This window comes from Anolis sagrei, chromosome 11 (genome assembly GCF_037176765.1).
Source record: "Anolis sagrei isolate rAnoSag1 chromosome 11, rAnoSag1.mat, whole genome shotgun sequence".
NCBI classification, from domain to species: Eukaryota; Metazoa; Chordata; class Lepidosauria; order Squamata; family Dactyloidae; genus Anolis; species Anolis sagrei.
This window is the reverse complement of record NC_090031.1, coordinates 9,405,282-9,419,326: the sequence shown is the minus strand read 5'-3', so window position 1 is coordinate 9,419,326 and position 14,045 is coordinate 9,405,282. Positions and strand designations below refer to the sequence as shown.

The 14,045-nt window shown below is 47.4% G+C and overlaps 1 protein-coding gene across 12 annotated transcripts in view; it reads right to left on the bottom strand.

The window, feature by feature from the left end:
* Positions 1 to 14,045, bottom strand: part of EHMT1 (euchromatic histone lysine methyltransferase 1) — a 165,307-nt gene that overhangs the window by 80,016 nt on the left and 71,246 nt on the right. For all 12 annotated transcript variants that reach the window (XM_067471857.1, XM_067471866.1, XM_067471858.1 and 9 more), the window contains 4 exons: positions 10,844 to 11,003; positions 10,549 to 10,685; positions 3,867 to 4,049; positions 1,109 to 1,189 (listed from right to left, as the gene is read on the bottom strand). In XM_067471857.1, coding sequence (XP_067327958.1) covers positions 1,109 to 1,189; positions 3,867 to 4,049; positions 10,549 to 10,685; positions 10,844 to 11,003 — 561 coding nt within the window. The remainder of the gene's footprint in view (positions 1 to 1,108; positions 1,190 to 3,866; positions 4,050 to 10,548; positions 10,686 to 10,843; positions 11,004 to 14,045) is intronic.

Genomic DNA, 14,045 nt, shown 5'->3' with positions numbered 1-14,045 from the left:
AGGAAGAAGAGAAAGAGGGAGGGAAGGAAAGAAGCAAAAACAGAAATATGGATAGAAGCAAAAAGCAAAGGAAGGAAGAAAAGAGGTAGAGAAGGAAGAAAGGAGAAAAAGAGGGATGAAAAGAAATGGGGGAAGGAAAGAGGTAGAGAAAGAAGGGATAAAGAAGGAAGAAAGGAGAGAAAGAGGGAGGGGAGGAAAGAAGAAAAAAGAGAAGGAAGGATGGAAACAAAAAGCGAAGGACAGAAGGGAAGGGAAGGGAAGGGTAGGGAAGGAAAGAAAGAGAGAGAGAGAGAGAAGGAACGATGGAAGCAAAAAGCGAAGGAAGGAAGGAAAGAGGTAGAGCAGGAAGAAAGGAGAGAAAGGGAAGGAAAAGGAAAAGGGGAGAAGGAAAGAGGTAGAGAAGGAAGGAAGGAGAGAAGGAATGAAGAAAAGGGAAGGAAGGAAGGTAAGAGGGAGAGAAGGAAGGAGGGAAAGAAGGAGAGAAAGAGGGAGGGAAGGTTGGCCACAGCAATGCGTGGCGGGTACAGCTAGTTACTAATAATATTACATTATATTGCTATAGTACAATATAGCAATATATAATATTAAATAATAATATAATATATTGTATTTATATATAACTTGTAAGCTGCTCTGAGTCTCCTTCAGGATGAGAAGGGCGGCATATAAATATCGTAAATAAATAAATACTATGGCGTCATGGGAGCTGTGCTTTGGCAAGGCCTTTATCCTTCTCTGTCAAAGGATGCTGGTTTCCCATCAAACTACAAATCCCATGATTACACAGCACTATTAAATTAGAGATGAGGCCAATCATATAGTAGCTCCAGATGCTTCTGAAGCAGTGTCCCCTATTGTTTTGGCTCAGCACTAAGATTCCCCTATTAAGCAAATCTAATGTGCACAGATCTGATATGGAGGACAACCAAAGCTATTGAGCATCCAGGGTTGTTGGAGAGACCTTGGAAATTACCTTTTTGGCAAGGTAATTTAGCCAGAAAAGGTGAGCATTAGATTCGAGTAAATACAATAGTTTTCAATCCCTTGCAGCCATGACAAAAGGGGGAAGGCAGAGGAAGGGTCTCTCTCCAAAGGCCCGACGACTCACCAAATCGGACTCGTCGCCATCTTCCTCCTCTTCGACCGATTCTCCAAAGTCTTGATCCTCCTCGGATTCGCCGTCCACCATCTCCAACGGCGAGAGAAAAAGGAAACGGTTACACAAAGAGCAAGAAGGCGCCCGCTTCGTAAACACACGGATCTGCCTTATATTGCAGCCGTCAAACCACGTTTTGATTTCTTTAATGGGAGAGAAAAATCAACCGAAGACACCAGAGATCTGAATGGAAGACCTTGCGTCGAGGTCAAATTTCTCCTTAGCTTTTAAGACTGACTTTCAGACTTGGCGGTTTAGGGTTACAGATTGTTTATAATTACACTATGCGACAATATTATTTTTGTTCCTGGATTGTAAATATCATTTCCTAATTGGTTTTGTCATAAAAACATGGGGAAAGTGTATTAAACTGCAAAACCTTTGTTGTTGTGAGACATCCTGCTGCACAGTTTGCTCTAGTTTTTCAATGAATATCTAGTTTTTCAATTAATATCTCTTTGAGTCTCAACCAATTCAACCTAGTCTGTGGCGGCCACAAACACAAAGTTTCTGAACAACTACTTTCAAAGTAAAAACCACACAATTGAACAGGAAAAAACACTTTCAAACCAGAACAGAACATGTTTTGAATTTTGTTACATAATTATTTTTCACATTCAAGTATTGCAGGACTACAATTCCCATCAGCTTCAGAAAAAACACTGAGAATGTGCAGGAGTTTTGGAAGCTGTAGTCAAAGAATATATGAGAAGATGGGGTTCCTCCTCCAAGCATGGGGCTTTTAATTCGTCTCAATGTATGGGGTGGCAAGATGAAGATGTCTATGTAATCTGTAAAAACATACACACACACACATCTATATAAATAAAAATGTAATGTTCGTTTGTGGGATTAACATAACACAAAAACCACTGGACGAATTGACACCAAATTTGGACACAAGACACCTCTCAGGCCAACGAGTGACCATCACTCATAAAAACACTGAAAAACACAGCCGAAGGGACTTAAAAAGCCAAAAAATTAAAAAAAAAATACATTACAGCGCATGAACAAAACCACTATACATGTATACACCTATATACACACACAAAACACATATACACAGACTGTGCCACAGCAACGCATAGTAGGGGACAGCTAGTATATATATATGCATGGGAGGCCCCTGTGGTGCAGTGGATTAAACCGCTGAGCTGATGAGCTTGTTGACCAAAAGGTTGCAGGTTCAAATACGGGAAGCGGCGTAAGCTTCCGCTGTTAGCCCCAGCTTCTGCCAACCTATCAGTTCGAAAACATGCAAATGTGAGAAAATCAATAGGTACCGCTCCGGTGGGAAGGTAACGGTGTTCCATGCAGTCATGCCAGCCACATGACCTTGGGGGTGTCTATGAACAATGCCAGCTTTTTGTCTTAGAACTGGAGATGAGCACCAGCCCCCAGAGTCGTAAACGACTGGGCTTAATGACAGGGGAAAACCTTTACCTTTACACACACACACACACATATCTATATAAATAAAAATGTAATGTACGTTTGTGATACCATCAGAACTCAAAAACCACTGGGAGAATTGACACGAAATTTCGACACAATACACCTAGCAACCCAATGTATGTTCTCCACTCAACCCCCCTCCCAAAAAACACTTCCCCCTCCCTCCCCCCATCCCCTTAGAAAAACATCCAAATGTAAGCCTCAGGGAGGGAAGGAGTGCACGTGCATGGCCAGCAGCGAGTGTGCATGCCCAGCAGGCTCCCATGGAGGCCCTCCCTTCAGGAGCTGGAGGAAAAGCCCTCATCCCCGCAGGCCTGCTACCCTGTCACTATCTTTTACATCAGGGGTCCTCAAACTATGGGGTGTGGAGAGGGGTGAGTCCCCTCCCCCCCCCAAGAAGTGCTTCCCCAGGCAGCAGCACTCCGGCAGGTGCAGAGGAGGCCGGGCTCCCTCCTCCTCCTCTTCCAAGGAGTAAACTTCTGTCTATTCCTTCAACTCAAATTCCTCTGTTTTTTGAGGGCCACAGCAACGCGTGGCAGGGTACAGGTTGTGTGTGTGTGTGTGTGTGTGTGTGTGTACATATGAGACACCATCCACAGTTTTAAAAAAGTACAAGTTGGGCATTGGATGTAGGGCCGAGCTTTAGCACAGAAGGTTAACCGCCAGCTGCAGTAAATCTCGCCAACCGAAAGGCCGACGATTCAAAACCTAGGCCAGGGTGAGCTCCTGGCCTTTAGCCCAGCTTCTGCCTACCTAGCAGTTTTGAAAACGGCAATGTGAGGAGATAAATAGGTACGACTTAAAGCGGGAAGGTATTTAAAGCAACCATAAGGAAATGGCAGAAAAATGCCAGCCATTTGATGAAGGAGAAAGCTTACAAACAAAAGCTCTTCGGCAAGGAAAGTGGAGCAACAGCACCCCCTGTGGGTGGAACCAAGCACAGCCTCCAAGATGCCGAAGATGAAAAAGCCTATACACTGCACTTGGCCTGCACTTAAAAACAATCGGCGCTGACAAAATGACCATCTGCCAGTTGCAAAAGGCCACCCTACTCAGATCTGCACACATTATTCGCCGATACATCACACAGTCCTAGACACTTAGGAAGTGTCCGACATGTGATCCAATACAACAGCCAGCAGAGTGACCTTGTTTGCTGTGTACTAATCCTGTTATGTGTATCAAATAATAATAATAATAATCCAAAGCTCTTCTAATGCCAATAATCTTTAATCATCGGGGCCAAAATCACCTTTATGGCATTGCTGGCATTCGCATCCCCTTCTTTAGCCGTCCGGTTGTCTTCAGCAGGAAAAGCAGCTGGGTTGTCCGTCCCACGTTCGTCGTCTTCTTCCAGTTCATCCGAATCCTCCTCTTCAGACTCCATGTCTAGCCGTTCCCCATTCACATGCAGGCTGGCGTCACCCTTTTCGCCCTGAATGGACAAACATTGGTAAATAGTCCTTGTGTGGTTGAGTGAATTCTTAAAGCAGTGGTTCTCAAGCTCCCTAATGCCGCGACCCCTTAATACAGTTCCTCATGTTGTGGTGACCCCCAACCATAACATTGTTTCCGTTGCTACTTCACAACTGTAATTTTTCTACTGTTATGAATCGTAATGTAAATATCTGAGATGCTGGATGTATTTTCATTCACTGGACCAAATTTGGCACAAATACCACATACGTCCGAATTTGAATACTAGTGTGGTTGGGGGAGGGGTTTGGGAGTTGTAGTTGCTGGGATTTATAGTTCACCTAAAAAGAGCATTCTGAACTCCACCAACGATGGTTCAAACCAAACTTAGCACACAGTTCTCCCATGACCAACAGAAAATACTGCAAGGGTTTGGTGGACAGTGTCCTTTGGTTCTGGAGTTGTAGTTCACCTACATCCAGAGATCACTGTGGACTCAAACAATCTGGACCAAACTCTACAAGAATACTCAATATGCCCAAATGTGAACACTGGTGGAGTTTGGGGAAAATAGAATCTTGACATTTGGGAGTTGTACTTGCTGGGATTTGTAGTTCACCTATTTATTTATTTATTTATTTATTGCATTTATTGACCGCCCCTCTCAGCCCGGAGGCGACTCGGGGCGGTGAACAACAACAAAGAAGACAGTGTACAGCGGGTCTAGACATACAAACCAGACAAATACGACACAACATATACTTATACTAAAAATCCGCTTCGTCAAGTCCTGAGGTCATAGCCAAAATTCGTAGTCCTAAATCATTCCAGTGTCAATTAACTATGCTCAGTTGAAGGCCTGCTCAAAGAGCCATGTCTTTAGGCCCCTACGGAAGGCCATCAAGGAGGGCGCCTGTCTAACTTCAACAGGGAGAGTGTTCCACAGCCGTGGGGCCACCACCGAGAAGGCTCGCTCCCTCGTCCCCGCCAGACGTGCCTGTGAGGCAGGCGGGACCGAGAGAAGGGCCTCCCCGGATGATCTCAAGGCCCTCGTGGGCTCGTAGGCCGAGATGCGGTCTGCAAGGTATTTTGGGCCGGAACCGTTTAGGGCTTTGTAGGATAGCACCAGCACCTTAAATTGGGCCCGGTAGCAGATCGGCAGCCAGTGGAGTTGGGACAGCAGAGGCGTTGTATGCTCTCTGCGTCCAGCTCCCGTTAACAACATGGCTGCCGCGCGCTGGACTAGCTGGAGCTTCCGGGCCGTCTTCAAGGGCAGCCCCACGTAGAGAGCGTTGCAGTAGTCGAGACGGGATGTGACCAAAGCGTGTACCACCGTGGCCAAGTCAGGCTTCCCAAGATACGGGCGCAGCTGGCGCACGAGCCTGAGCTGTGCAAATGCTCCCCTGGTCACCGCTGAAACCTGGGGCTCCAGGCTCAGCGATGAGTCCAGGGTCACACCCAAGCTGCGAACCTGCGCCTTCAAGGGGAGTGCGACCCCGTCCAGCACAGGCTGTAACCCTATACCCTGTTCGGCCTTGCGACTGACCAGGAGTACCTCTGTCTTGTCTGGATTTAATTTCAGTTTGTTCGCCCTCATCCAGACCATTACAGCGGCCAGGCACCGGTTCAGGACTTCGACGGCCTCCTTAGTAGCAGGTGGGAAGGAGTGACAGAGTTGGACGTCATCTGCGTACAGGTGACACCGCACCCCGAAACTCCGGATGATCTCACCCAGCGGCTTCATGTAGATGTTAAACAACAAGGGGGACAAGATGGAGCCCTGAGGAACGCCACAGGTCAACGGCTGCGGCGTTGAACAGGAGTCCCCCAGTGACACCTTCTGAGTACGACCCTCCAGGAATGACCGGAGCCACTGCAGAGCAGTGCCCCCAAGGCCCATCCCTGCAAGGCGCCCCAGAAGAATACCGTGGTCGACGGTATCGAAGGCCGCTGAGAGGTCCAGGAGCACCAACAGGGACACACTCCCCCTGTCTAGCTCCCGGCGCAGATCATCCACTAAGGCGACCAAGACCGTCTCGGTACCATGTCCCGGTCTGAAACCAGACTGTGCCGGATCCAGATAATCCGTGTCTCCCAAGAATACCTGGAGTTGTGAGGCCACCACGCTTTCCATGACTTTGCCCAAAAAGGGGAGATTGGAAACAGGCCGAAAGTTGTCCAATTTAGTGGGGTCAAGTGATGGTTTCTTCAACAGCGGCTTTATAATAGCCTGTTTTAGGCTCGCTGGAATCTTGCCCTCCCGAAGGGAGGCGTTAACCACCACCGTTACCCACTCGGCCAATCCCCCTCTGGCCTCCTTCAGAAGCCAGGATGGGCAGGGGTCTAGGATGGACGTGGTGGGCCTCATTCCTCCAAGTATCTTGTCCACATCCTCGGGTTTCACAAACTGAAAAGAATCCAACAAAATCTGACAAGCAGGTGCTTGTGTCACATCCACAGAGACTGCATCTAATGTGGCGTCCAGCCCAGCGCGGATCAAAGCGACTTTGTCTGCGAAGAACCGAGCAAATGCTTCACAGCGCGCTGCCGAGTTGTCAGGGCTCCCACCCGTAGGGGGAGTTAAAAGACCTCTAACAACCCGGAACAACTCCGCCGGACGGTTTTTTGCAGACGCAATAGTAGCCGCGAAGAAAATTTTCTTTGCGGCTTTTATTGCCGCGGCATATGCCCTCAAAAAGGACACAAACCGTGTTCGGTTTGACTCGCTTGGATCCGATCGCCACACGCTCTCTAGAACCCTCTTCTTTCGCTTCATCGCTGCCAGCTCCTCAGTGAACCAAGGGGCTGGTTTAGCTCGGTTACTCGAGAGGGGACGTTCCGGAGCGATCTTGTCAATAGCCCTGGTCATCTCCCCATTCCAGAGAGCGACCAAGGCCTCGACACTATCACCTACCATGGTGGCGGGAAACTCCCCAAGAGCCGTCAGGAATCCATTCGGATCCATAAGCCTCCTGGGGCGGACCATCTTAATGGGTCCTCCACCCTTGCGGAGGTTAGGTGCCGCAGCGAGCCTAAATCTAATCAGGAAGTGGTCGGTCCACGGCAACGGAGAGATGGACAACTCCTCCACACCGCCACCCTGCTCCCATCCCTGGCAGAAAACCAAGTCCAATGTGTGTCCAGCGCAGTGGGTGGGGCCAGTTATTTGCTGGGACAGCCCCATGGTTGCCATGGCTGACATGAAGTCCTGAGCCGCACCTGTGAGGGTTGCCTCGGCGTGGATGTTGAAGTCCCCCAGCACAAGGAGCCGCTGGGACTCCACCGCCAGGCTCGAGACAACCCCCGCTAGCTCAGGTAGGGAGACTGTAGTGCAGCGAGGTGGACGGTACACTAGCAGAATCCCTATTCTGTCCCGGTCACCCACCCTCAGGTGGACGCATTCAAAATTTGTGGTCTGCGGGATGGGGCTCCTGGTTAGATGGATGGAATCTCTGTAGACCACTGCGACCCCGCCTCCCCGTCCTCCGGCTCTAGGTTGGTGTTGCACGGAGAACCCTGGAGGACAAAGCTGGGAGAGGTTTACGCCCCCCGCTTCATCCAGCCAGGTCTCCGTGATGCACGCCAGATCTGCCCGCTCCTCCAGGATTAAGTCCTGAATCCAAGTTGTTTTTCCGTTGACAGATCTGGCGTTCAACAACACCACCTTCAAGCCAGAGGGCCCGCTCACCTGGTTACACCAAATTACCTTAGGAGACCTATTTGGAATAGTTAATTTGGGCAGGCGGTCCGAATTAGGCCGAATTCGGGGTCTCCTTCTCCCGCATCTCCTCCTTCCCACCACGACCTCTATTGGGGCCCCTCGGCTAATGGAACATCTCCCCCCCTCCATGCCGCAGTTGTGAGTCGTAAGAGTGTTTTCTCCTATGCTTGTTGTTAAGCTTGTTAATTCTTGCCAGCATCCCCCTTTCCCCTCCTCCCCCCTCCCCGCCACCCTCTTAATCCCGGGCTCCGGACCACCTCCTCCTCCGCCCCCTCCACCGCACCAGAGCAGCGTAAATAATATCCAAAGGGGGGCAGGGGACCACATGGGTAGTGGCGATTCGGATGATGGTATCAGTCTAGCCAGTTCTTGAGGTGCAAATATCGCCAGATTTTAAAGTGCCAGTTCTTAAGGTCCTTAAGGTGCAAAAGTTTCGGGAGCAGTCCGTCAATAAGCAAGGATGATCGAAATTACTTAGCAGCAACACACATTCAAGGCACATGAACAAGTGCTAGGTCTAAAGTGCTCTACTTAGCAGTATAAAGTGCGGCACAGAGGGAGAGGGTAGTGGTGAAAGTGCTGATGCAATCTAGCAGCAGATGGTAGGCGCCTAAGTGCAATAAATCGTTCTTATTACAATGATGACACTGACAACAAGGACTACCAGATGGTACTAGTTGATATTATACGGATTACTCGTATACGCTAATGATGGTAACTAACTAATATTGCTATGACCCCAATGAGACTTTAGACGGTTGGTAACCAGCGGATAGGCTCCGGAGTTGATAACTCGGGGGTGGGGCAGCATAGATGGTTAGTCACACTTTGCTCAGTAGATAACAGCGAAATAACAGCGAAATAACAGCGAGGGAGCCAACTTAAAGACCTCCACACAAACCACACAACCACCAGCGAATGGCTGGTAAAGGTCCACACAATTGTCTGCGTAGGCGTAGCCCCCAGTAAAAGCGGGCTCGCCCCGAGATGGAAAGGCTCAGCGGCCCAGCAGCGGCCCAGCAACCCAGCGGGGCCCAGCAGCGATGGCTCTCTCACCAGCGGTTGCGGAGGTCAAGAGCCTCAAGTCTCCAAGTGGCCTTCGATGGTCAACAGAGGCCTGGTGAAGGGTGGCAGCAGGCGATCCTCTTGTGCTGGTGGGCAGACTCACCCAAAGATGGAAGGCGGGTGGATTTCGGTCGCCACAGGAGAAGCTCGCTGTAGGTTCGACTTAAGATGGAAAGTGGAGATGGTCTCGCCTGTTGGCGGAGCAGGCCAGCGGTCCAGCCGCCCCGCTGCGGCCCAGCAGCAGCGATGGCTCTCCACCGGCCGCGGCTGCGGGGGCTAGGGAGCGCCCGGCCCCCCACCCGGCGGCCGGCGGCGGCGGCGGTGGTCCGTAGCGGCTGCTCGGCGGTTCAGCCGCTCAGCGGCGGCGGCGGCGGCGGTAATTCGGCGGCCCAGCGGCAGCGGCGGCGGTGATTCGGCGGCCCGCTCGGCGGCGGCGGCGGCGGTGGTTCAATGGCCCAGCGGCGGCGGCGGCAGTGACTTCGGCGGCCCAGCGGCCCAGGGGGGGGGGGCCAGGCAGCGCTCGGCCTTTCCTTCCGGCGGCCCAGCGGCACGACGGGGGGCCAGGCAGCACTCGGCCCTCCTTCAGGTCTGGCGGGAAACCAGGCGCCCCTCTTCCACGCCGCCCCCCCGGCAGCCCCGCGACGACCCTCTTCTCCACAGCCAGGCGGCGGGGTCAAACGGCAGCGGCAGCGGGCCCCCGAGCTCAGCGGCGACAGCAGCAGGCCGCGGTAAGATGGCGGCGGGTGTCTCCTCACCTCCTCTCTTCGCCGGGTTTTTTTGCTTTTCTTTCGCTTCCTCCGGCCTCTTCCTGGGCTTTCACCCCTCTATCGGGGCCTGAGGCTCGGGGTCTCTTACCCCCCCCCAATTGGGAGATGGTCAGCAAGGGGGGGGGCTCTGGATTCCTTTAGATTGAAAGTTTTTGGCTGAGCAGCACAGCGTTTTCGCTGCCAGCCACCATACCGGAACCGGAAGCTCTACAACCTACAATCACAGAGCATTCTGAACCCCACCAACGATAGAATTGGACCAAATCTCCCACACAGAACCCCCATGACCACCAGAGTGGGCCACAGCAACGTGTGGCAGGGGACAGCTTGTCTATATAAATAAAAATGTAATGTTTGTTTGTGGGATTAACATAACTCAAAAACCACTGGATGAATTGACACCAAATTTGGACAGAATACACCTAACAGTCCAACGAGTGTCCATCACCCCTAAACACACACACACAAAACCCCAGCAGAGGAGACTTAAAACCCCCAAAAAATACCATATATACATATACACACATACACTAATGTGTGTGTGTATATATATATATACACACACACACACACATACACACACACATACACACACATGCACACGTAAGTGTATATATGCACAAACACACACAAATATACACATATACAGACACATACATATACACATACATACACACATATATACACACAAACATGCATATAGACAAGTATACACATATATACACATACACACACACAAATATACATATATACGCACATATACACATGTACACATACATAAACACATATATACACAATCAAAACACACACACACATATATATATACAAACTGGGCCACAACAATGCGTGGCAGGGGACGGCTAGTTAGATATAAAAAAAGAATCTTCCTTTCTCCATGTTGACCAGGGACACCTTCTATCCATCCACCCGCCCACCCATCCACCAAGCCCACTGCTCGTCCTCACCTTGACACCAGAAGCGGCTTGCATTATGCTTTTAAACATCTCAGTCATCGTCCGCTGCTTCAAAACTTTGGTCTTCTTCTTGGGAACCAAGCTGTAAGTCCCCATTCTTCGTTTTTTCTTGCGCGATACCGAAGCGGCTGAATCAAAGGTCAAAGAGAAGGGAAATCCCCATCAGCAGCCTGTAAACTGGCAAAACCTTTTTGCCCCCCAATCCCAGGTTGGCTTTACCAGGTTGGAGAAAGGGGAAAACAGGTGTGCCCGTCCTCCAAACCCCTCGACCTATATTTATTTTTACCTGTCTGCGATTTGGAGGTGGCCACATAGCTCTGGTTCTGAGGTAGAGATGAATGAAGGCCAAGGATGGGGGGCAACGAAGGGGGGCTTCCAAATTCCAAAATGTTTGCGTTGCCATCTTCCTTCGGTGTTTTGGCTTCTTTGGAGTCTTTACTTGCATTCTGAGGAACAGAAAACAAAGGAGAGCGTTTATCGTTTTGGGGCGTTGGGTTACAAAAAGTAACTATAGCAATCCTTCAGTTCAAAGGCACCATCATTAAGATGCACATTACTTTTAGTACCAACAACAGAAAAACATAGATAGATAGATAGACAGACAGATAGATAGATGGAGAGATGGATGGATGGATAGAGAGGATAGATAGATAGATAATAGAATTATAGAGAGGATAGATAGAATGATGATAGATGGATAGATAGATAGATAGATAGATAGATAATAGACTGATAGAGAGGATAGAGAGGATAGATAGATAGATGGATGGATGGATGGATGGATAGATAGATAGATAGATAGATAGATAGATAGATAGATAATAGAATGATAGAGAGAATAGATAGTAAAATGATAGAGAGAACAGATAGATAGATAGATAGATAGATAGATAGATAGATAGATAGATAGATAGATAGATAGATAGCGAGATGGATGGATGGATAGATAGATAGATAGATAGATAGGATAGATAGATAGATAGATAGATAGATAGATAGATAGATAGATAGATAGATAGATAGATAATAGAATGATAGAGAGGATAGATAGAATGATGGATGGATGGATGGATGGATGGATGGATGGATAGATAGATAGATAGATAGATAGATAGATAGATAGATCGATAGATAGATAGATAGATAGGATAGATAGATAATAGAATGATAGAGAGGATAGATAGTAAAATGATAGAGAGTAGATAGATAGATAGATAGATAGACAGACAGACAGACAGACAGATAGATCTTGGAAGAAGGACTGTATTCAGGGTTGTGTTGGGCACCACTTTTTCACCACCATCATCAAATGAGGTTGCTGTAGGTTTTCCGGGCTGTTTGGCTATGTTCTAGAAGTATTCTCTCCTGATGTTTCGCCTGCATCGAAACGTCAGGAGAGAATGCTTCTAGAGCATGGCCATATAGCCCAAAAAACCTACAGCAACCCAGTGATTACGGCCATGAAAGCCTTCGACAATACATCATCAAATGAATCTCCCAAGGAACCTTCAATGCCTCATTCTCACCAATATTTGGGAGTCTACAAAACAAGGTGAGGGCCCTTTAATAGATCTGTAAATTCCTTGGGAGAAAGGAGAGGGACGAGGTAAGGCTTCAGTTCCCTGCTGTGACAACTTATGGTATATTTTTATGGGCTGGAAAAGCCTCCCTCGGCTTATAATGGGGTCAAATCAGGCAGCAGAGCCTGGAAGCCATTGCTTGCAATATATAATATATTTCTCTCTCCTCTTCCCCTCCCTAAACAGTGTGTTTTCTTTTCCAAAGCCTCCCAGCTGATTTATGATCACTTTATCTCAATTACATGACATATATATCTATTAGTCATATAAACACATTTTCCCCTGAAATATTTGTTCATCTCTCCTACCCGATATATAGGCATTTCCCCCTACAAGCCTTTGCAATCCCTATGTACCTATATATCTCTGTCTATCTATATCTCTATCTATCTCTATCTATATCTATCTATATCTATCTATATCTATCTATCTACATTATTTTTATATATGGCCTTTCCCTTCCCATGTTTGCGTATAATTTTATATATGAATTTTCCTCTCACATTTTTGCAAGTTTTTGCAAATCTTATATAGATATCATTCTCTCTATATAGAGATGTTTCCCCTTGACATGAAGTACAGTCGTGTCCGACTCTGGGGTTGGTGCTCATCTCCATTTCTAAGCCGAAGAGTCGGCGTTGTCTGTAGACACCTCCAAGGTCATGTGGCCATCGGCATGACTGCTTGGAGTGCCCTTACCTTCCCGTCGGAGCAGTACCTATTGGTTTTTTTGCATGTGGTTTGTTGGATTTATTCTGATTCGCCTCCACAAGTTAAATATGCATTTTTAAAAAGTTAGAAGCTATGTCCAGTGGCATTTCAGAACTGTCTGGTACACATAACATACAGTACATGACTTTATATATTGATAATATTGCAGCAAGGATGCTCAGTTTTGCTGCTGTAACTAATTTCCTATTGAGAACTGAAGCTGACAGCTTGGTGTAAAAACAAAATTGAAATGCGCACAGTAGGGTTAGAGAAATGTTTGTTTAGCTGGATTGTCCCTCATGTTTTATATCACATGTTTTTGAACTGCTAGGTTGGCAAAAGCTGGGGCTGAAAGTGGAAGCTCAGCAGCTCAGCGCTTTAACCCGTGCCACCGGGAGCTCCCTATATATAGATCTATGAATATATACATATACATACATACATACATACATACATACATATATATATGAATATAGATATATAGGGCTTGTAGTTATTACGGGGGAAATGCACACACACACACACATATATATATAGCCATACCTAGATAGATACGAATACAGCTATATAGGGCTTGCAAATATTGCCGGGGAAATTCACACACACACATGTAAGTATAGTGAGGGGGGGGGGGAGTTGTCTAGATAGATATAAACATAGATATATAGAGCTTGCAAATAATGCAGAAGGGAAATGAACATGCATAGAGGGAGGATTTGCAAACTTTTCACGGCGAAATACATATGTGAAATTAGGATATATAACTGTAGATTTATATCTAGCTCTGCATTGTTTATATAGGCATTGAATGTTTACCTGTTACTATGCTGGATGCCGGCCTGAGTCCCAATGGGGAGATAGGCCGGGATATAAATGAAGTTCTATTATTATTATTGACACAAAAGCACAGTATGTCACAGCAAACGAGATCTATATGCTGGATTTCGTATCAAAAAAATCACAAGTCGAACACTTCCCAAGCGTCTAGGACTGTGTGATGTATTTTCAAATGTTGTTATTATTATTATTATTATTATTATTATTATTATTATTTTATTATTGTTGATACCATATTGTTTTTGTTGACCCTATTTTTCCACTTACAGAACTAGTTTACTGTTTTTTTGTTTATTTTCTTGTTGTTGTTTTTTAATACGGTAAATATTCAAAAACATTGAACCTACGGATGCCTCAATT